Source organism: Ursus arctos, unplaced genomic scaffold, assembly GCF_023065955.2.
Source record: "Ursus arctos isolate Adak ecotype North America unplaced genomic scaffold, UrsArc2.0 scaffold_7, whole genome shotgun sequence".
In the NCBI taxonomy this organism is placed as follows: domain Eukaryota; kingdom Metazoa; phylum Chordata; class Mammalia; order Carnivora; family Ursidae; genus Ursus; species Ursus arctos.
Window position 1 is genome coordinate 4321072 of NW_026623089.1, and position 22847 is coordinate 4343918.

Consider the following 22847-nt stretch of genomic DNA (forward strand, 5'->3'; position numbering starts at 1 on the left):
GGCGCTGGGGTGGGGCTGGGAGGGACACCTGAGAGCCTCCACGGGGCAGGTGATGGTTGAACTGGGCCCGAGAGGGGTGGGATCTTGGGGAGCGGAAGACCAGGGAGAAGTCAAGGAAGTGCAGCCCTGCTGAGAAAAGCCACTTTATTTGAGGGTGCAAGTCATGAATGTGTCGTTGTGGTAGCAAAATACAAGAAAATGTAAAATAATGGGATTTTTCTCTGATTAAGTTGTTCTGCTAACATTTCAGATTTAGTAATAATTATGAACCTTGCATATAGAAAAATTTCAATTAGCCATATGCCTGGGGAATGGGATATACTGGTTAATTAAAAAACCCTTTAGGGTTCCGTTCTAACCAAAGACCTCACTGCAGCATATCGGCACATCTCCTCACCTGCGTGAGTGTGTGCATTTCCGGAGCAGAGCAAGGCTGGTCTTCCTCTTAGAGGCCTGCAGGTCCTGGGGTAGGAAAGCTCATTCCAACAAGTGTTTGATCGATCCTGTCCCCAGGACACACGGTTCACTCGGGGAAGCATCCGACAGTTAGTAACCAACGAGGCCAACTTTGTGTTTGAGAACAGGGTGCGAGAAAGACATTCCCACTTGCCGTGTGGTTTGCTAACTTCTCTGGGCCTCAGAGTCGAAGTGAGCAACATCCATCTGATAGAAAGTTCTCAGGGAGGGGAAATTTTCACTTTTGCCTCCTCACTTCTGCATGATCTGCCCGCCAGGCTCTCTGACTTTCTGTACCTGATTCTGCACCAGCCAGCGGCTGACTTCCGTTAGGCCGGCCCCCTCCCCATACACGCACGTACACACTCCCAGTAACGCACATACGAGCACACCCGTACTCCTACACACGTACACACTCCTAGTAACACGTCCTCCTATACACACTCACACACATCCCTACAGTCATACGAGCACGTACTCCCCCCCCCCACACTCATGCAAACATGCGTACATACTCAGTACTACACGCATACTCAAACACGCAAGTCCACACTCATAGTAACACGTACTCCCACACACACCACTTCTCTCTGCTTGGGACTCTCCCTACCTCCCTGCTTCTTAGATGGTTCCCTCCAGGCCTGAGCTCGGCTCTGGTGGAGGCCCCTCAAGGGTCCCCCATTTCCCGGTCTGGCTTGGGTGCCGTGTCCTTGCTCCGGAGCCCTCCTGTGCTAATCTGTGCCATGTGCTCCGGAAAGAGCGCACTGACCGGGAGTCGGCCTCCTCGCTAGGATGAAGCTCTGTCCTTCCGTGAAGGGCAGACCAGGTATTCACCGTCACCATGTTCCAGTGGCCCAGCCACACCAGGTGCCCAGCCAGGTGTCTGAAATGACATTTTAAAACCCACGGGCTTTTTCTTAAAGGAAGAGTGGGGGGAAAAGGAGGCAAAAACGCAAGCCAAGAGCAGGGAGCGGCAGACCGGGGCTGTGTCAGAAGGCCTGCTTTGCCAGCGTGTCCGTGTCTCTACGAGTCTGCCAGGGCAGGACTGTGACTTTTTCTCCTGGCCAGGGAGCTGTCACATTAGCCCTGCGGGAGCGGCCCTCCTACACAGAGAAGGGGACTCCTGGAACCCCCAGCCACATCGGACCAGTCTGGGCAGAAGGGGTGGGTCCAGGGACCAGGATTTGACCCAGGGCTGCCAGACTCGGTCTTTCATCTGGCCGCCGGAGTCTGGTCTAGATCCTGGAAGAGAATGTGCAGGACAAGCCCTGGGGGTGGGGGCCGGGGGTCAGTGCGCTTGTCCTGGGGAAGAGGTTCTCAGGAGGTAGAGAAAGGTTGTCAGGTGTGTCTGGAATTTATCACTCCCTGGAGGGGCTGAGGAAGAAAGGAAGGGAAGGCCTCCCTCAATCCTCCACACAAGTCAGGACAGGGAACCTGGGACTCAATTGCCCGGCACTCACCGGCTAGAGGCCTCCAGGTTGTCATGGAGAGACGCCATCGCACATGTCAACTCCATAAAGCAAAGGCTACCTCGTCCCTAAAAATGAGTCAAGATACGTGGCTGGGATATTATCATTTGCTGGGCTTCCTAGGAACTTCCTCTAGATGAGCTGCTGGAATCATCTTCCCAGACACAGTTTCAGCCCCCCCCGCCCCCCCCCGCAATTCCAGGGCTGTGCAGACAGAGCAGGCCCCCGAGGACATGGTCACGGCCCTCCCCATCTCGGCACCTCCAGCACGGGCACATGAGCATTCCGTAATCTGTAAATGGGAGTTCATGAATGTTGGTCTTTACAAAGGAACAAAATGCCTGTGACTTGCTCACACGAAGCCCTTCTTCACGTCTCTACGATGATTTCATAGGAAGGAAAGTTCTGTTTGGTATGTTGACTGGGTACTTCCACGCAAGAGCCACAGACAGCCCTGCCACTGGGCAGAACCAGCCTCGTGCTCATCAACACACTCTGTAAGCTGGTGAGCCCCAAAGCTTCCTGGACAAGGGGTTTAAACAGCCATCGATGACAATCCTCTGTAAAGTATTGGAGGGAAATACCTCTAATACGAGTAACAAAGGGTCAGTGTCTATGTGATAAAAAGAATCACAATAAATCAATGAGAAAATGTCAGACGACTTTTTGGAAATGGATAAAAAATTTGGAAAATGGATAAAAAATACGAATTGGTGATTCACAGATAAAATACAAATAATAAAAGTGTGAAAAGATGCTCGACCCACTGGAAGTTAGGGAAATGCAAGTTGAAATGAAGTATGACTTTTTTGCCTCTAAGTTTTGCAAAAACTAAGAGGTTTGCTCATATCCAGGGTTAGTGATGCGTAGGGAAAAGGGCACCAGCTGGGCCATGGGCGGTAAACGAGTTGGGGCATCTTCGGGCAATCTGGCAGTTACTATAAGAGGATACATATTAAAATGCGTATAACCTGGAAACTCCACCCCTAGGAGCTCTTCTCGAGAAGCACTTTTACCCGAGAGCAAACGCACGGGTGTGCAGATGTTTTCATCGTGACACTGGAGCGTGCAAGCCAATGTCCATCATGGAGGGATGACCATCAGAGTTTGTGAGGTCTGGAGAATTCCAAGTAGCCCTTTAAAGGCCGATGAGGAGGCTACGCACGTGCGGGCACGGCCAGATGCTAAGACAGAACGTTGACCGAAAAGGCGATTCACACAACTGCACACGGGACATGTTCCGTCACTTCTAAGATGCAAAGTCTTCATATATTAATTCTCTAAGTTCGGATGTGTCTCACCCTTGAGTCCTTCAGCGCTTGGAAATGCCACGAAGCCTGCTAAAAGGCACGTCCCTGATCCACATCATTCAATCCTCGTGAGGGGCTAAGCTCCTTCAGCCATTGGGTAACCTGCTGGGCTAACCTGCCAGTCTGTCCAAGGTCATTAGCATGTGAAGTCATGTTTGAATGTTTCCATTTGATGGGGCGGGGGGGGGGGACGCCCTGGTGGCCGGCCCAGTGTTTCTTCTTTTTCGGAGGCTGTGGGCTTGGTTGGGTTGGTTGAGGCACCTGGTCCCCGGTTGTCTAGTTGATGACCATTCTTGTCCCCACCATCACTCTCCCAAACCTCCCCTGTCTGTACCTACAGTTCCCAGGTCCCTTTACCCCAGGTCCTGCTGTACCTAGAGCCGATAAGGGACATGCAGACAGACAGACCCATAAGGAACACCCAATAATTAAACGGCCCATAGGAGCAAATGGCATTTCATAGCAGCTTATATCTGGGGGCAGGAGGAGGGATAAAGGGAAATAAAAGGTTATGAAATCATCCATTTTAAAAAATATAACAAGCCTCATAAAATTTATTAAATAAATACAACAAATAATAATAAGCGTATGTTTAAATTCCACATTAGGCCTGGCATATCTGAAAGAGGACGCCAGTGTGTGGGTCCGGGAAGGAGGTGAAGGTGAAGGGGTGCAGAAAGAGATTTGGGGATGACCAGAGACATATGAATGTGCAGAGGGAGGTTGAACAGGATTTCAGATTTTAGGAAGAAAAGCACTGTTGGAAGGACTTTCTGATTCCACATGGCCTTGGACTTTAAGCATTCTGTCATCTTCCTTGGGGACTCCGAGACACCACTGCTCAGAGCACAGATTCCTGTTTGGACTCTAGTAGGAGCACAGGCTCCCAGAGGGCGAGTTATTACTCTTGCTGCACACACAGCTCACGCCTTCCGGAAGCTGAGGCCAACCCCCCAGCCACCATGCCCAGTGTCCGCGCTGTTTCCATGCCAGGGCTGAGCTAGATTTTAGAAGTCCTAAATTAATTGTCCACATAAATCAATGTCTACCTCCTAATGAATGTCTTGTCTAAAAGGATGTAAGGCACAGGAATGAAATGAAGAGATTTCATGGAAGAAAGAGACACAGGCTGGAAGTCAAAGTAAAGATTTATCCTTGCATCAGAATGTTTTAGATCTTGCAATTTGCATATACAAAGAATTCAGCAACATTCACTGGCATTATAATCAGAGCAAGATCAAATTATAGATGTAATAAAAGAAAGTATGATAGTTGAAACGGGAATACATACATATATTATAAAGATTGCACATAAATTAAACACAACTGAGTTAAACAAAAGTATCAGTAATCATACATTTTAAAAATAACATGGGCATGTCTCGGAATGCTGAAACAGACATGTCAGGCTCATTTTAAAAAGTTTTTAAAAACACATAAAAATACCTTTTAAAACACTGGTATGCATTCTTCATTCGTCTAGCACGTGGAGAGAAACAGTAAGGTGAGTCACACAGTGACCGTAAGGCTTGTCGATCAGAACAGTAGGCTCCTAATCGCTATTTGGCATTTGAATGCAATCGCATGCAACATACAAAAACGTGAGGGGAAGAACGGCGTCCTGAGCGCTGTCCTCGTGGCGCTGTTTGTTATCTACAACGGACCTACTTTGACCGAGGGGGAAGGAGAGGTCAGCTTTCTGGCTGGCAGATAGGGTAGCGGTCCCCAAGTGCCCAAAGAGACTCTTTGGACTGCGGAGGCCTTGGACTTGGTGGGGGGGGGGGCTGGGCAGAGGCCATGAGGCTACAATTCCCAGGCCCCCAGAAAGGCAAGTGCCTCCAAGGGACAGTGGCTTCTGCTTTGTCTCCAGAACCGGAAGGGCCACAGTGGGTGCCAGGACACCTGCAGTGGACACAGGGACCAGAAGAACACACACATGGGGCACTTTCCTGAGGGCACCCCGGATAAGCTTGATCTTAATCTCCATCCAAGAGATACCAGGTAGGCCACGAAAAGGCCTGACAGATTCTAATAAGGGTTCCTAAATTAGACCCAAATTCATTCCCTTGACTTTGAACCCTCAGATACGATACTAGTCACAGCTAGCCTCCTCGGTTTCTAGGGTTGGTGCCAGACAAAAGCTTGGTTCTCTCTCTTCTCCTTCCGTCAAAGAAAGGCTTTGGACTGGGATTTTAACAATGAAAACATATGGGACCAACTGGTGCATCTTGCAAAGTTCCCTCCATGTTCCTCCTCGACCCCAATGCATTCTCACTGTACCGGGAGGGAGAGGGGGGTGTCTGGCAGTGCGTGTGTGGCCCAGGGATGCGGCTGGCAGGTGCGGAGGCAGCGGTCACAAAGTTGTGCTCATGCCCTTCCAGCTGGCAGCTCCTCTTGCCTGGGGGTGCTCAGGGGAGCCTCGGAGGCTTGATTACCGCAAAGTGACGATTAGCATGTAACCAGCCCTGGGGTTGCATTGTGCACACCAGGGACGGACACGGGATGGACAGTGCAATAGGAGGGTGCAATCGCTTCTCAGTGGAAATGTCAAATAAGGCCTTTATATTTCTTTGAAAAAGCAAGAAAAAAGAAAAAAGTACCCCAAATGCACATGTTAAATGCTTTTTGTAAGTTAAAGCAGGTGTCTTTTTTTTTTTTTTAATACATTGTGCTCATCGGCTACCTATTGGCCATGAAAAATCACTGTCATTAAATTAAACTTTTCTACATTCCTCCTCTCCCCCCCCTTTTTTTTGGTCCCACAAACCAATCCTGTCCGGCAGTGAGATCATCATTACCCAGTGTCAAAGGTCTCAGTAGTATTTCCATTCAAAAATAAGCTAGCCTTAGGTTTAAGGATTTCTCTCTCTTTCTCTTTTATTTAAATATTGGGGAGTGGGACTTTTAAAAAAACTATATAAATCTAGATTTTAAGATTTCTTTTCTTACAAACAATCTTAGCTTTTACAAGGTTTTTTTTTTTTTCTTCTGAAATACCAAAATGCTTCTCAGAAAGTTTAAAGCATAATTGCTTGTGGTCGTCTCCCCAAGCGTGTGCTCCTTGCAGCTGTGCGAGTCAGACGTTCGGACTGATCTGAACGTCAGGACTGGGGAGAGTTGGTGTTGAGCGCGTGGAACAGCTCAAGACCAGCTGGGGGGGGGGGGGGAGGCAGGACGGAGGCGAGGGCGAGAAAGGCAGCTGGTCTGATTCTCAGGGGGTCATCTGAGTCCCATGCCCAGACAGACGGACAGCGAGGGGCGACGTGGGAGCACAGCCCGAGAGCTGGTTTTGCTGTACCCAGAGCCGTGGGTGAACCTTACCACGGATGCCTCCACCTCCCCTCTTCCAGCCGAGACAGCCGGGACCCACCTTGAGCAAACGCGAGCTTAAGTCTCACGCTACAGCCACCAACGGCGCTGACGGGTTTTATACCTGCATTCAGCCTGTAGCGTCTTCGATCTTTAAATGTAAAAATCAAAACGTGAGTTGGGATGGAAGATTTCACAGAACTCCCTATTTACAGGTATCCTCATGAACGTTTTACCTTCCACAAAACGCCACTGCTCAGGGCTGTAAAATCATTGTCAGGAAAGAGAATTTTCAACTGATTTTTGAGTCCTCGACCACTTTCCTAACAGCAGGCTTTGTGTTTACTCTCCTGCGTAAACACACGTTGCATATTAAGATTTTTAACGTTTCGAGGTGCTGCAGGTGTGAAATTCGGGGATGTGATGAACCTAATGCCAAATTAAAATATTTACTGATATTAGCAGAAATATATTTTATGGGCTATTACTTGACCTTAATACATTATTCCAGTTTTTAAAAGGGGTATTTAAGATTTAATGACTTTATAGCAGGTGACCTTTAAAGCATAACAAAATATATACAAAGAAATTAGGACGGGTATTAATGTCAACTATGAAATAAATTAACATGATTTTTATAAAATATACTGACCATTAAATTAAAAAATATTTTAAGGCAGGAATTTTCATTTGAAATTAGCATAATCAGAAAATATATCAATAAAATCTTGTACCACTTTGTAGCAGAATTCATACTGTTCCTGGAAAAAAAATACAAGAATACGTTAAAATGATATTTTTTAAAACTTCCATTAATTTAATTAGGAGAAACACTTAAAAAGAAGACATAAAATAGTGTGACCGGTTATAAAATAGTTACTTTTTAGGCACAGAAACATTTCCAAATAAACCTGGGTGTTTGTTGTTGTTGTTATTGTTGTTGTTTTTAAGATTTTATTTATTTATTTGAGAGAGAAAGCGCGTGCGCGAGAAAGTGTGAGCAGGGCGGGGGAGGGGCAGAAGGAGACGGACTCTTAAGCTGACTCCCTGCTGAGCACAGAGCCCAACGTAGGACTCGATCCCAGGACCCTGAGATCATGACGTGAGCCGAAACCAAGAGTCGGACGCTTAACCCACTGAGCGCCCCAGGCGCCCCTAACGCTGTTGTTTTATACAGAACACGTCAATGGTGAGTTTCAACTTGGCGTATTTTAGGACAGTCTGAGTAAAAGGTCTTCAGTTTTCATATTTAAACTGGAAAACAACTATTTTTGAACTGATAATGAGAAGAGTCAGAATACTGAACTTCAGATAAACTTCACAAAGTAACAAAGGAGTGATCTATGGAAGTTAAAAAAGATGAAAATCTAGGCTATTTTTAAGCCTACGTTTACTCTTTAAAGGGGACATTGTTTTATATAAAGTTTGCTAGAATTCAGAAGGATATTGCCTTCTCTCTAAGTCATTTAACTCATTAAAACATGTCTGCACATCATCTGTCTCTTGTCCTCCCTCGGCTCTTGGAGGGGGTAAGCCTGGGGGCCAGGGCGGTGGGTGGATGGAGGGGCGGCCGCGCAGGACCTGCGGTGTTTGCCGATACCGGGCACTCCGCAGGAAGACACGTAAAAGATGGAGTCAACGGCAGTTGCCAGAGATTCTGGAAAACTGTGTGTGCATGACGATCAATGGGCAGATGGGGAGTGGACCCCAAAGATTTGGGTAACAGCAGACGGCAGCTAACCTGTTTCTTAAGTTAACAGGGTCTGGTTACTTGCAGACCCTGGCACGCTGGAAGCAGGAGAGACTGAGTGTGGCCTCCAGCCCCTCCCTTCTTCTCTCCCAATATTTGGAAGTTCCTTCAGCCACACATCAAAGCTGGTTGCAATCAGGGAGGAGGTGGAGATGCCATTAACCACTCTGAGTTTTAGCAGCAAACAAGACTAACTGTGACCCAGACACACTGTGTCTTGAGTCCAAGTCACTGGTGGCCAGGGATCAATGGTCTGTATTATTGCAATTTATTGGGATGACACGGGCCACACCTCAGGTCACAGACATTTCCAATCAAGGCACAAAGTTCCCAGAAAAAAACCAACCAACCAACAAACAAACAAAAAACCCCACACTTTTAGTCTTGGAATGCCAGTTGCCTAAAAGTCTATTTCTGGAGTCTTGCAGACGCCAGCAATTTGCTGGCTTTCAAAGTCAGGTTATAAACGCTCTGTTAAACTGTGTCACCGGCCCAGAGAGCACAGACCTGAGCTAAACGACAGCCATGGGCAGCTTCCCAGGGAGGGGTGCGGGGAGAGGTGCAGTGGGAAGAGCAGAGCTGAGTCAGGGGGGCGCTCAGATGGAGAGGCTTTTGGAGATAGGACACATGGGTCAGACCAGACGGATTTATGAGAGCTGAGGTCCCTTCGAAACCAAGAAGTATTTGTATGCTGAGCCAGACAAGAGATGCTCTTTGCTACAGTCGCCAGGGGCCTCCCTAGGCCAGACATTTGTGGGGCCCCTGACGGATATACGCGAAGCCAATGTGCACGTCGACTAAAGGCAGGTGCCATCACCCTATGTTCCACAGATAAGGAGCTAAAGTCCAGAAAGTGGAAGAAGCTTGTTCAAGGTCGCAGAGCCACAAGGGGGGCCAGCCGTGCATTTGGGATGACAGCCCGAAGCCCAACATCAACGGAATGGCTTAGCGTTTATACTTAACTGGGAGCTGGGCAGGACAAAAGCTCCGGCCTCTGCCTGGGGAAGCCTGCAGTGGACTTAAAAACAGGCAAGAAGCTGAAAGAGTCTGGCTCAGAATTAAAAACGGCATTTTTTTTGGAGGGTGTTCCTATTCATTATTCTTGCTTTGATCTAGAAAACCCTCCACGGAGGGGTCTGCGTCTGGTTTTTCCATGCCCAAGTCGTTCACGTTCGTGGTGCTCCTGGGAGGTACTAGCTATCAGGAGGCAGCATGACATTTAGAAGGACCTCTCGAGCACCTTCCAGAGCTCTAGCAAGAAGGACTGTCTGCATGGGGACCAGGGCTGTAAGAAGAACGGAGGGGCCCTAGCACCATCTCCTTACTGCTCTCAGTCATGGCCCGGCCCCAAGAGGGGCACATGGGCAAGGGGTGTGGGGGACCGGCAGGCATCCCGCTTCCTTTACTCACAGTGGCTCTCAGACCTGTCTACACTTTGGGATCACCAGGGACGGCTTTAAATATGCCGATGCATGCCTGGGTCCCACCCCCTGAAAGCATGAGGGCAGCCTGGCAATGGAGAAATCTGAACTCTCTCCAGGCCAGGCTAGCGTGAGGCCAGGGTGAGAACCGTGCTCCCACCCAGCCTGGGGGTGGGGGGTGAATCCCGCTCGGCTCAGGAGATTCTAGAGGCTGGGCTTCCCCTGCGACAGGAAGGTTGTGGAAGGGCTCTCCTGCCGCCTCCTATGCCTGCTGGAGTTGGGATCCTGTTAGCCACGCAGTGAGTGGACAGGGAGGGCAAATCTAAAAATAGGAAGACTGGAGAAAAACGACGGGTTATAACAGTGTTTGAAATAGCACTTGTTGGGGTAGGACAATTACCACGTTTGGCGAGGAGGCACGTCTGTGCAAGCCAGAAAGTGTGTGGATTTGTCAACGAAAGAGAACGGTGCCGGAACACGGTGGAAGACTCACTTTGACACAGAAAGCTGGTATCATCAGTGCATCTATCCAAGGGGGTCTCATAGTCTAAAGCCGTGCGTGCGCCCCTCCTCCCGTGTCCTGACCAGGGGACAGTCCCCAGCCAGAGACAAGGAAAGAAGGGGATCCGTAAAGCTTCACCGCAAACGGTACCATGGGCTCTTTCCCTTGAGACACTCACCCTCCTCTCCCCACACACGCGAGCTCCTTTAATGAAATGGACATCAAATTCAACGTAAGACAATTCTTGACCCTTCCAGAAACATCCTCATGGCTCCGTTTCTTACCAGGGTTTGCACCATATGTGGTCTCTGAAGTCGCAAACTCTTCACAGCTTGGAATACGTCTAAAAGGCCCTCGGCTTTGACTCGTTCCAGAATGTTGCTGAGCGCAATGAATGTACCTGTTCGCCCGGCTCCAGCACTGGGGACGAAAAGTACTTAATGCAGATAACCAAACTCAGCCGAGGGGATGAGAAAGGGACAGCCCGCAGCCGCTCCCACACATCAGAGGCCGTCGTCACTGGAAGCGATCAGAGTTTGGATTCCTAACGATCATCTATCCTGAGCAAGACTCAGCAAACACGAAATTCCTAAAAACACTTGCCCAGCTGCAGCAGAAAGGTATCTCTTGAGTTGGACGGACACAGGTTACAAGCTTTCAAGCTAGTGCAACCCTGCCCCTCCTTCTTGTGTAGACCGGTGGTTCTCGGGGTGTGGTCCCCGGACCAGCAGCATCAGCATTGCCTGGAACTTGTCAGAAATGCAGATTCTCCTGGTTCGGGACGAGGGAGAGGTCATCTCTGTCTAGACTCTCCTTCTGTGCTAGGGACCGCCTTCTGAGAGGGGCTGGTTCAGAAGGTGTGGGGTGAAGACAGGGGGGAGACACTGCCAGGAACAGCTTAGAGAAGGGACACCTCCCAGCAATGAAGGTCTGGGTCTACTGTCTTTAAGATGATCATTTTCTTGACACGCTGGATAAATCCTACAAGAGCAGAGCCCAGACACGCTCAGGAGAGCCAGGCAACCAGGCCTAAAGTGGGCGGTCTGGCTGGCTTCTTCCAGAAAACCCTCCAGGACCAGAGTCCCGCGTGTGGGCTGATTCTAAGGCTCCTGTCCTATTTCAATGACCTGTCCCCACATCTGCCCTTGTGGGACCTTGTTCACCTTTGCATCCCTGGTGCCCTCTGTGTGCTAAACTCTGGGTCTGTGGAGGCAGAACACAAAGGGAATCATTTCTGTTTATTCTAAATGCCTCCTATAAAGCCCCCCAGGAACTGAAACCGGAGGCCTGTGCTCCACCTGCTGGCCAGGCCGGAAGAGCGCCCCGGCCAGTCCCAGGCAAAGGGTTCTGCCCAGGCTCTGGTGGCTCCAAGGGCTGGGTGGGCTGGGGCCAGCGGCGGTTGCAAAACACAGTGGATGCCACGTGTGGAGGAAGAAATAGAAGTGCAGCTTTAGAAACGCATGAGCACCCCCGAGAATGAAAATACCTCAAACTCTGGCTAGGAAGAGCTTTGTAATGGTGACCAAGGCCCCCTGCTGGCGTGGGGGAGGGGTGGCATAGCCAGTGCTTTGTCAGCGCCGGACCTTGAGCTGGCAAGTCTCTAGATTTGGCCAGATTCGCCCTTCCGCGCTTGCAACGCTGCTTATCGTCTCCAAGCATCCCCCGAGCACGTCCCTCCTTTGGCCTCTCTTGCGCCTGACTTGGGAGCTGGGCTGACAGGCTCGGGGCCGGAGTGGGGCTGCAGCCCTCTGGTAGCAGTCCCGGCCCGGACATCCTCGGGGGGCTCCAGAAAACCTGCCTGCCGCGAGGATGTGCTGTAGCACGGACTCGGCTCCCTACACCCGGGGGAGAGGACAGGGAGGGGTGGGCAGCCCGGCTGTCTGAGCTGTGCCTGGCAGGTTTTCGGAGGACTTCAAAAGCTCGTGGAAATGTGTGTTTGACTCATTTCCTGGCTCCTCCTCCCACAACACCTCCTGCGTGTATGTAAGATGACATTTACGCATGTAAAGCTATGTGTGGGGGGGAAAGTTACAAATACAGTCTAGGGGAGCAGCACACGGGGCGGGGGTCTGCATCTACCCCACCAGGAGGGGGCGCCCCGGCGCCCGGGCTGCTCACCTGCAGTGCACGGTGATCGGGTGGTTGCCCGTCTGTTGCTGCTGCTTCTGCACGGCCGCGATGAGGTCGATCATGCCTTTGCCCTCGGCCGGGATCCCGATCTCGGGCCAGCCGTGGAAGTGGAACTGGCGGACCACACGGGTCTGCTCCTCCTGGTGACCCAGGGGCTGCAGGCAGGAGAGGGCATTTCCACTCACTACAACCCTGACCACCCAGGACCAGGCCCCGGGCCCACCCACCCTCCTGGGGCCTTTGACAGCCAGCACGGTCCCCCTCTGGCTGGTCTGAGGGTCCTGCCAGGCTGTCTGTAGGCCGTGTGCACCCCCTGGAGCAGAGGGCAGCAGAATTTCCTTCTGAGTGGGGAGCAGGATATGCAGAAGATGGGTCCCGGAGCCCCTGCCAGGGCCCACCAGACACCTTTAAGGGATCCTGCCCCGCCCCTCCCCACTGCCATTTCTCCTGAGTAGGGTGTTGGGGGCTGTGGAAGGCTTCTTGGGATTGGTCACTGTGCTCCCCCATCCTCATGCTCCAGCAAGAGACAGGTGACCATGGAGGTCCGAATGTCAGAGGAGATCTGCCCCTTGATAACGTGGCTCCCTATTCACCGCGCTGACCATTGATACAAATAAACCAGTTAGGAAAGGCTGGAGGAGCTGGACATTCCAGGACAATCGCAAGCAGAGCAGACCCTGAGGCCCGCTGCAGTGCCTTCTGCGTACGACAGCCTACAGCACTCTGGTGACAATACCTGATTGAAGGTGACCAGGAAGTCCCGTATGCTGATGGCTTCTGAAAGCGTATCGCTTTTTATTTCGATTGTTATTTCGCCATGAGTCACTGAGCCCTCTGTTGGCCAATACTGGTAGCATTTATCCTTGGGGGATAAAATAAAAATTTAAGTCTCATAGGAAATAATTTGCTGTTAACGGTTTGACGATATGATGCAGGATTGCTCTCAAACCATTTAGCGTATTTCATCTGACCGGGTAAATCACTTACAAATACAAATATGAATGCCCGTTAATACCTGTTGACCAGGGGAATCCAGAAACAGAAAGGTCTGTATTTGGAACTCTGGTACAGAAGAGATTATCCAATCAACGTAGCTGGAAAAATTGGTTTTCCATATAGGAAAAGGGCTGGGTCCCTGACTCACACCCTACCAGGGCTGATAGGAACAGTCCAGTCCCCCTGGAGTTGGGCAGTGCACAACCTGCACTACCATATGTGGCAGCTTTGAACCCTCGTAAAAGTAAACCCAGACAGGTTAAGACTTAAAGTCAAAAACAAAACTGTGAAAGCCTTAGAAGAAAACGTCTTTTCTTTCTGGGGTGCAGAAGGACTTACTAAACAAGACCTCAAAAGAAGTAACCACCCACGACACAAAGATGGTGCCATCAGATTAGAACACAACGAACTTCACTTCATCAACAAATATGGTTGAGAGAGTGAAATGCCAGTTACATGCCAGTAACGGTGACAAGATATCTGCAGCACGTGCAAACGACAAAGGATTAGTATCAAGAATATGTCAAGAGTTCTTATAAATCAATACAAAAAGAACAAACAACTCACTAGCAAAATGAGCAAAATTATTGATGGCACGTCCCCTCCCTGCAGGATGCCTGGCCATGCCTTTCCAGGGGGGGAAAGGCATGGCCAGGCATCCTGCAGGGAGGGGACGTGCCATCGATAAATATATGAAGATACGCTTGACCTCCGAGGAATCAGAGGGATGCCAGTCAGAGCCTCGAAGGGATGGTACGTACACCCAGTCAATCAGCAAACACGAAGATCCCTAATGACACTAGGACGTCAGTGCGTGATCTCTCTCCTCCACTGCCCCTGTCCACTTTGGCATCCATAACCACCTTGCAAAGCACCTGGAACTACCTGGTCAGTTCCAACTGTCACACACTCTCCAGCGTAGCGTTCTGTCTCTTTGGACCAGGCTATACCTTGTGTAGCATCAGACCCGTAGGAGAATGTGCCAGTAGCACCATTTGTCAAATAATAAAATGGACTCGACCCAAATGCCCGTGACGGTAGAAGGGACAGATAAATGGATGCGGGATGTGCAGTATGGGAGTGGGACACAATAAAATACTGATGATGAACCACAGCTGGAGGCGTCAACGTAGAAAAGGATCCAAAGCATCTTCTGAGCGCAAGAAGCAAGGCAGCAGAACACACGCTACGATCACCCTTTATAGCAAGTTCGAAAGCGAGCGGAACTGAACAGTAGCTTTAGACATACACGTGTAGGATACAAAAAGATTTCTGAAAAAGCCAAGAACACGTCCACCAGCGTGCCTTCTAAAAGACCACTGGTGGGACGCCTGGCTGGTTCAGTCGGTGAAGCACGTGCCATCAGCCCAGGGCATGATCTCCAGGTCCTGGGTTCGAGCCCCACATTGGGCTCCCTGCTCAGGGGGGAGTCTGCTTCCCCCTCTCCTCTGCCCTTCCCCCTGCTTGTGATCTCTCTCGCTCTCTCTCCAATAACAAATTAACAGATATTTAAAAAAAATAAGAAGGGGTGCCTGGGTGGCACAGCGGTTAAGCGTCTGCCTTCGGCTCAGGGCGTGATCCCGGCGTTCTGGGATTGAGCCCCACATCAGGCTCCTCTGCTATGAGCCTGCTTCTTCCTCTCCCACTCCCCCTGCTTGTGTTCCCTCTCTCGCTGGCTGTCTCTATCTGTGTTAAATAAATAAATAAAATCTTTAAAATAAATAAATAAATAAATAAATAAATAAATAAATAAATAAATAAAAAGACCAGTAGTAAAAAGTGCCAGTGGAGAAACTGGAATCCCTGCACACACTGATGGGAATGTCGAACGGGGCAGCTGCTTGGGAAAGCAGTCCGGCCGTCCTTCCAAATGTCTAGCTAGACAAGTTCGAGAGACAGAGTTATGGCGTGGCCCAGGAATTCTGCCCCGAGGTGTCTACTGAAGAAAACACATCTTGTAAGCACTTGAACATGGGCATTCCCCACATAATTCATAATAGCCCCAGAGTGGAAACAACCCAAGTGTCCATCGACAGATGAATGGTACACACATGTGGTACGCCCATACAACGGAATATTAGTCATCAGGAAAAAAAGAACCTATTCTTGATACGACACGGTTAAAACTTGAAAACGCGCTAAGTGAAAGAACTCAATCACAAGATACGCTGTATGATCTCATTCACATGAAACACACAGAACAGGCAACCGCACAGAGGCAGAAAGCGGATTAGTGCTCGTGGGGCGGGAGGGGCGGGGGCTGGCCGTTCACGGGTATGGGGCTTCTCCTGGGGGCGATGGAAATGATCTGGAATTGAATAGTGGTGATGTTGCACGACTCCGTAAATATATTAAAATCGCCGACTTGTACCCTTTAAAAAGATGAATGGAATGGTGTGTGAATTATATCTCCATGTGCTGTTTTAAAAAAAGCAAAGATATCCAAAACACAGATCCAGGGTAGTGGTTATATCTTGCGAGAGCCCCCAGGTAGGTGTTCATGACTGGTAAAGTTTGGTTTTTCTGTTGGGTAGTGGTTTCTTACTATGAGTACTTATCGTGAGTGAGTACTTATTATGTTGGTAAATAAATACAGTACAAAAAGTCCCCGGATGGATCGTTGGGGACAGGGAAACACGGACTCATTCAGTTCCACTGGGACAGTGTCTGTAAGGTGCCCATATCAATATCTATGCCCTTATGTCTTAAAGAAAGTGAGTAAATGTTGTTTTGTTCCACAGGTTTTGATCAGATTTGCATTTGCAGAAAATACAAAACCGTAGACTTACACGGCTGATTAAATCAAACGTAGGCTAAGAACAAAAGCCAGTGTGGGTGGTCATGGCTAAGCAAATGGAACTTTGTTTTCATTTCCAGCCTGTGTCCCTCCCCCGTCGCTGCGGCCTGGCCTCAGCAGCTGACCGCGGGTGGGCCATTCACGGCAGGACCACCAGGGTGGTGTAGGAGGGCTGGGCCACCGTGGGTGCACACTGCCCCCGGGAGGGCCCAGGCCGGCCACGAGCGCCCCTGACCTGCTCTCTCTCCTGGACCTCCGTCAGCATCACGACCGTGTGGCACTTCCACTCCCACACCATCCTCCAGAAGTCTTCCACCGTGTGTGCCAGTGGCCCCTGGGTGGCGATGAAATAGTCCTTCTGTCGGTAGCCCTTCGAACGGGGAACAGAGGTTAGAGTGTGACCTCCGTTCTTGCCGGTTCCACTGCAGACACAGGGGCTTAGGAGAGCCCACGGCCGGAGGACGGGAAAGGTTCTCCAGCTTCCCCGGCCGAGCCGCGCCCCAGCTGAGACCCACGCACACATGCGTTCTGCCACGGGTCAGGACACTCTGCAACCGAGGCACCTCCCCCGCAGCACTGGGGTCATCTCGAGCCACGCTGGCTCCGGCCACCTGCGAAAGCACCGCTGGCCCTGCTCTCCCAACTTCCTGTGTCGCAGCTCAGTTAGCAACACAGTGGTGGACCGGGTGTGGACTTAGAGGAAGTGGGTTCCAATCCAGTTCCTCCACCCAGCCCAAGGGACCTTTGGCACAGTTTCCCCATCTGCAAAGGGGAGTTCTAATGCAGACTCGGCTGCCATGCCCTTCCCCACCTATTCCTCAGCTAACCCCACTGTGCGCGGAGACGGCCAGGGACTGTGCCCTGAACACAGCCCCGTCCCCCGACGTGGAGCGGGTCACAGACAGTGCAGGACAGAGAGCCACGCAGGCACCCGTGGGTAACCGGTGCGTATTAGGGATGTAACGGAAAAATTACTGTGTCTTAAAAACAGAATGAAACTAGCAATTACTTAGCAGTGCGCCTATGGTCTCTATTCCCAAAATTCATTTTTTTCCCTTCTTCTTCTTCTTCTTTTTTTTTCCATGTAAGTAATTCTGCTAATGAAATGGTTTGGATTTTAGGATTCCTTCCCGACTGTGAAAGGCAGTTCACTAAGAGTCCCTGTGATCACAGATGAAGGAAACGTGCATCTTCGCAAAGCACGTCGAGGGCTGCTGTACTTACATCTATAAAGGAGGCATTGATGTAGTCCGTGTACTCTTGACCCCTTTTCATGGAAAGGATCACCCGGTTGAAGTCATCTGCAAAGCAGGACGTCCCTTCCGTTAGTACACACACCAGTCCTGCCTTGCAACCTTCAATGTGTTGCTACAAGCTTCCAAAATATAAAACTTATTAATAAAATCACTACATCAAGTCAAGTCCCTGGAAGGTTTACTTTATAAAACAGGTTAATTAAATTGGCCCAGAAAATTGTATTTTGGTAGAAGAGCTCTGAAAATATTCCAGTTATCATTTTCATTTGTCAAGAATTGAGGTAATTCATACCACAATAGGAGCATTAAAAATATTGGTTTTTATTAAATATTAAAAAATATTTTCGGGCGTGAAAGGAGTGTGGTCAGGCAGGCGGCCTGGAATGGCGGCCACAGCTGCCAAGAAGCCAGGGTCTGAGGCTGAGGCAGGCTTCACCCTGCCCTCTCGCACTTCTGATGCTCGGTGACCACTAATGCATGTCAGGAGCCCGGAGCCCACCCGCAACGAGGCGCTCCCTCTCCTCAGGACGGCACCCTCTCCCCTTCCTGCGGTTCCTCTGATCCCCGTGCAGTTCCTTTTCTCCCCCCCTCAACAAACAGACACTCCCTCCTCCCCCTTACCCAGGACCTCAGCAGGCTAGGCTCCTGACTTCACCACTGCCTGTTTCTGCCTCCCCAAGGCCTGGGGCAGGACCCCCACCTCCACGTACAGGCTTGGGGCATGATGGGATGAAATGGGAATTGGGAGGCCCCAGAGTCATGACCAAAGAAAATCTATACACTTCTAAGAAGTCCTCCCTCTCCCACCATCTACGTCTCATATCACAAGATGCCCACCTGACACACAGGACTGCCTGGGTCACCTGTCCTTGTTTCACAGGTGGGTGTTCTCTTCCCAGCACTCGCCATAGCCCCCAGGGGCCCTTAACTCCAGACCCAGAGGGTGTCCTGCCCTTGAACCCTGGTTCACAGAGGTGGGTCATCAAAGACTTTCACAGCGTGCCGACCCCGATCCCGCCCTCCCGTGAGGGTTTAAATTCCCCGGGGCTGCTGCAGGCGGCCTTACATGGGATGATCTGGATGACCCTGGCCTTCTTCATGTTCGCTGGCAGGTTGCCCGTCCTCATGTTCTCCTTCATGATCCGGACGTTGGTGAGTTTCTGCAGTCAAGAAGGACACAACCCTGCAGTCACAACGCCCACACTCCTGAGCGAACCCCTCAACCCCGTAACAGCACGACTGTCAAGGGCACCTGTGAATCTCTTTCTCTGCCTGCAGACGTTTCCTGAATCTTGGGAAATAAAACCGTGTGCACGACACACTCCCCCACGCGGGTCACTGTTCAGCTCTCAAAGTTCCTCATCATTCTTCCCCTAAGTCACGGGTGGGGTGGCCACCCCGCTTTTTCTGGAGTCCATCAGGAGGGGCAGTGATTGAAAGTGGGTTCCTTTAACCGGTCACCCATCTTCCCCTAGAGTCCGTTCGCACTTACCCTGAATTCCTCCTCCAGCCCGATCTTGTCGAAGTGGGTGGTGGAGCCGTGAAGCGTCTGCAGGTGCTTTTCCAGGGAGGACACATCGAGCTCGGTGTCCCCGTAGAGGTAGTACTCCAGTAAGGCTTGGTAAATGAACGTGTACTGCGTCTGCGGGGAGACCCGGAGCGCCCGCACCCTCGCGTGAGCCCTGCAGCCTCTGGCCGCTCAGAGTGCAGCGGCTCCGACAGAGCCTCCCTCTTCCCCACGTTTGCCCAGGGAAGGAGGTTTGGGGGCAAACGTCGCTTGCCAGCCATTGATAATGACCATTTATGACGTCGAGGAAGGAGACTATGACAGCTGGCATTACTGAGCACGCCGTCCCTGCCAGGCACTGTTGTGCACGCACCGTGTGGGGCACAGTCGCGTGGTCTGGGGGTGGCAAAGGGGTCTGGGTTTGCTCTGGGCAGCTCACACCAGGACGAGGGGCTGGGCCAGGGGATGGCGCTACTCACGTCCGTTTGAACCATCTGAGGGCGCTGGTTGCGGATTCGGGACACAAAGTCAAAGACATCGACCTTCTGCTCGGCATGCATCATGTCCATCATGGCATCGATCACGATGAAGGTGCCCGTCCGGCCCACGCCCGCGCTTCAGGGAGAAGCAAAGATGCCCCGTCGTGAGTCACATAGCACCCCACCCCCACCGAAGTAAATGACAGGACTGCAGAGCTGACCTGTGCGCCAGGACAGAAGGACACCCCCGCCCTCCACTGGGAGAGCCCATCCCGTCCCTCAACACAGCCTTTCCTCCCTCAATAAAGAGCAAATCTCCAGCGCGGCCACCAGAGGGCACCACAATCTCGGTGAAATCATCTCAAATTGTTCTCTAATTTCAGAAACTGCTGAAAGGCGACTCGGGAAGATCTGTTCTAGTGGCCTCCTGTGACGTTGTGCGAGTCACATTCTTCTGTAACCAAATGCGATCTTGTTATCGTGTGTGTAAGTGGATTTTTTGAAATGTCACACTTGTAAGTTCTGTTTAAGAAGGAGGCTCCCAGGCTTGGTTGGCTGGCTCTTGAGCCAAGGTCAGCCAGAAAGGGAGGCACCGGCTCGCGCTCCCTGGCCTCCCCGCCCTCATCCCCGGGCTGGCCGAGGCTAGCGGGTCCCTAGGGTCTCCGCTGAGCCGTCTCCTGGCGAGGAAGCTGCCCGACTGGATTCTTGGGTTTGGGCTTCCTGCCGTCCTAACACAGGCCGCATGGCGCCTACAGGACCTCCGTCCTGCCCTCGCCCACCTGCTGTCCCAGGTGGGTCTCTACCAGACTGTGGGGCCATGCATATTTGTTCCCCAGCACCCAGGACAGAGCAGGCACACAGTGGCGCTCCGGCCACAGTCGCTGAACGAGAAAGTCCCTCGTGACACAGACTCGTGCGTGCGGCGTCTCTCCCCAGAATGCACGCCGAACGGGGCTGCCCCTCCAGCCCCTGCAGCGTTAACCTCTAACAAAAGGAAAGTAACCCCTTTAACAAAGAGGCTCACAGCTCGGTGAGTGACGCCTCCCCCCCAACTTTCCTCTCTCTGGGGGTGGGTGGGAGATACCGTTCTTTCCAGTTAGTCTCCAAAATGGGCTAGAACAACAGTGAAGACCCCCCCCCCCACACACACCAGGCCAGACCCCCTCATCTCGGGGGAAATTGGGTCAAACACGAAAGAGCCTTTGGGGAGTCTCAGTTTTTTACAGGCCCAGAGTCAGAGAAAATCATCCGGTGCAGAGCCAGGGGAGACACCCCCCACCACCACCACGTATGTGAAGGAGGCCACGGAATCACCAACTGAAGGCTATCAGGGTCCCTGAGCCTCGTACAGGACCCCTCGCCTGGCCCATGCATGTGAGAGAGGCCGCTCTGCCCCTGGAAAAAGGACCGCACGGGCCCCCCCAGGAAATGCTGAGGCCGCTGACCTCCATGGGGACGCTGTTCCTAAGGGGACTCGGGCAGAGAATGTCGGTTCCTTTTAAGTGATCAAGCGTCAAACTACGGGGATGAGTGTGTCGTAGCGATGGAAACTAGGAAGCAGAAGCCCCCGGGCCGGACACGGCTTGGAGCCGAGGAGCTCAGGCGTGAGGATGACTTGGAGGTGGGACGTGAAGTCAACTCCGCCCCGAATCTCTGGGAGTGGGGGGACTGCCCGTCAGCCCGAGCCTTCTCCCCCACCCTGCTGGCTTCCAGCAGGCCCGCACTCTTGGCAGGAATTCCTGTCACCACATGACCGCGATCAGGCAGGCGCCCAGAACCGCCCATCTGCCCACACAGAGCGGGGCGGCTCCCAGGGGCCTGAGTTCAGGAGGGGAAGGACCCACCAGGGAGCAGAGGGGCTGTGGGAAGCCCGAGATGGAGGGTGCCACTCCTCCCACTTCCCAGATACTAGAACCGTGGTAGCCAAACAGAACATAAAAGAAGGCCGGCGCGCCCGGGAGCTGCGGAATCGGCGCTAGGGTAAAACATCGCCACAGGGAGACAAGTGCACGTTCAGCAGCAAAGGCAGAGACTCGTGGCCACAGAGGGGGACCTGGCATGACAACAAGATCAATGGCAAATGCACCTGTCCTGGGTCCCTGCAGCAGGGAGGAAGTAAGCAGAGGAAGGACAGTGGTCATTCCCTAAGGTTTCCACGCACGACAGATCTGGAGGGGTCAGGACCACGCAGGACCGCGCCCGCTCCCTGCAGCCACCCCTGACCCACACGCAGAGCCCGTGTCCTTATCTCCACCCCCATTCAGAGCTGAGCCAGCCGGCCCCACAAGAAGCCTGAGTCAGGGAGAGGCAGCAGCTGGAAGGGTCAGGAGGAACAGAACGTGGAGCCCCTCCTGCCACGACTTCTCCAGCTGAGGCCACTGGACTCTGGATCCCAAAGGCTTCCAAAGTCCCCACGGTCTCTGCCACAGCAGGCCCCGGGGCTCTGATGGGTTCACGGAAGTCCCCATGCGGGCACTCAGGCCCTTCCATCTGGGCTTGGCCTCCACCTGGCAGAGGGAAGGCCCTGCTCACTGGGCTGTCACCCTGATTACACGTGGTTTTGGCCATTACAGACAGGTTGGTTGGGAGTGTCTTGGCCCTGCCAAAGGACAAAAGGGACAAGGGACAGAAGGCCCCTGCACACAGTCATCCAGACACTCTGAGCCTGGCACACAGGTGTTGAGCAGCAGCAACACAGAGACTCTGGCTTCCATGAAGTCTGGGCAAGAACAGGAGTGGCCGACAAGACCCCCAGGCTGCAGCCAAGCAGGTTTGGCCCACGCTGCTCCCCGCCCCAGGGCAGCTGCTCGGGGGAGCCTGCAGGGCCGGCCCCAGTGATCCCACAGATGCCATCTCACTTAATGCACAGCTGCTCGAGTGTCCCTCAGCTCCCAAGGGGCAGGTCCAGGATTCCATGCCTGGCCAGGAGGACGGGGACCGACCCTTTGGCCCCCAAACTGTCTTCGGGTTCTAACCGAGCACCCGCCAGGAGGATGGGGAGTTTGGCAGGGGAGTACTCCTCATCTTTGTCCCACTGTCTTCAAAAACAGAATGGGCACAAGCTAGTCACCCAACTCCAAGTCCAAGGCCTTTTCTCGGACATGGCCTTCTGCGGCAGAAGCCAAGGTGGGCATGGAGATCTAAGCTGAGGACGGTGTTAATCTGCGCCCTGCCTCTGTGGCTCCACGAGTGCCAGAGGCAAGGAAAGCTCAGTGTGAAGACAACCAGGGGACCCCGAGGTGTGCAAAGGCAGAGGGCACTTGCTAGGGAAAAAGTGCTCACTCTCGGAAGCTGCTTTTCCACACCCCAAGGAATAATCACAGTGCTAACAGCTTAGGCCGCTGTAGTACTTAGCTTCGTGCAAAGCTCACCCCCAGGGGCGGGTCCCAGGTCCCTCCAGGATTGTCCCTCCCACTGCAGAGGACAAGAACGCAACTGGGAGGAGAAGGGGCAGCCCAGACCATA

General features: G+C 52.1%; 1 protein-coding gene across 5 annotated transcripts in view; it reads right to left on the reverse strand.

Annotated features, from left to right (window-relative positions):
• Positions 1 to 127: 127 nt before the first annotated feature.
• Positions 128 to 22847, reverse strand: part of PTPRE (protein tyrosine phosphatase receptor type E) — a 157632-nt gene continuing 134912 nt past the window's right edge. For 4 of the 5 annotated variants that reach the window (XM_044382254.3, XM_044382253.3, XM_048218882.2 and 1 more), the window contains 9 exons: positions 19383 to 19518; positions 18889 to 19038; positions 18463 to 18556; positions 17365 to 17441; positions 16376 to 16510; positions 13084 to 13209; positions 12336 to 12502; positions 10502 to 10637; positions 128 to 7305 (listed from right to left, as the gene is read on the reverse strand). In XM_044382254.3, coding sequence (XP_044238189.1) covers positions 7231 to 7305; positions 10502 to 10637; positions 12336 to 12502; positions 13084 to 13209; positions 16376 to 16510; positions 17365 to 17441; positions 18463 to 18556; positions 18889 to 19038; positions 19383 to 19518 — 1096 coding nt within the window. In that variant the 3' untranslated portion in view covers positions 128 to 7230. The remainder of the gene's footprint in view (positions 7306 to 10501; positions 10638 to 12335; positions 12503 to 13083; positions 13210 to 16375; positions 16511 to 17364; positions 17442 to 18462; positions 18557 to 18888; positions 19039 to 19382; positions 19519 to 22847) is intronic. The other variant, XR_008957956.1, reaches the window with a different exon arrangement.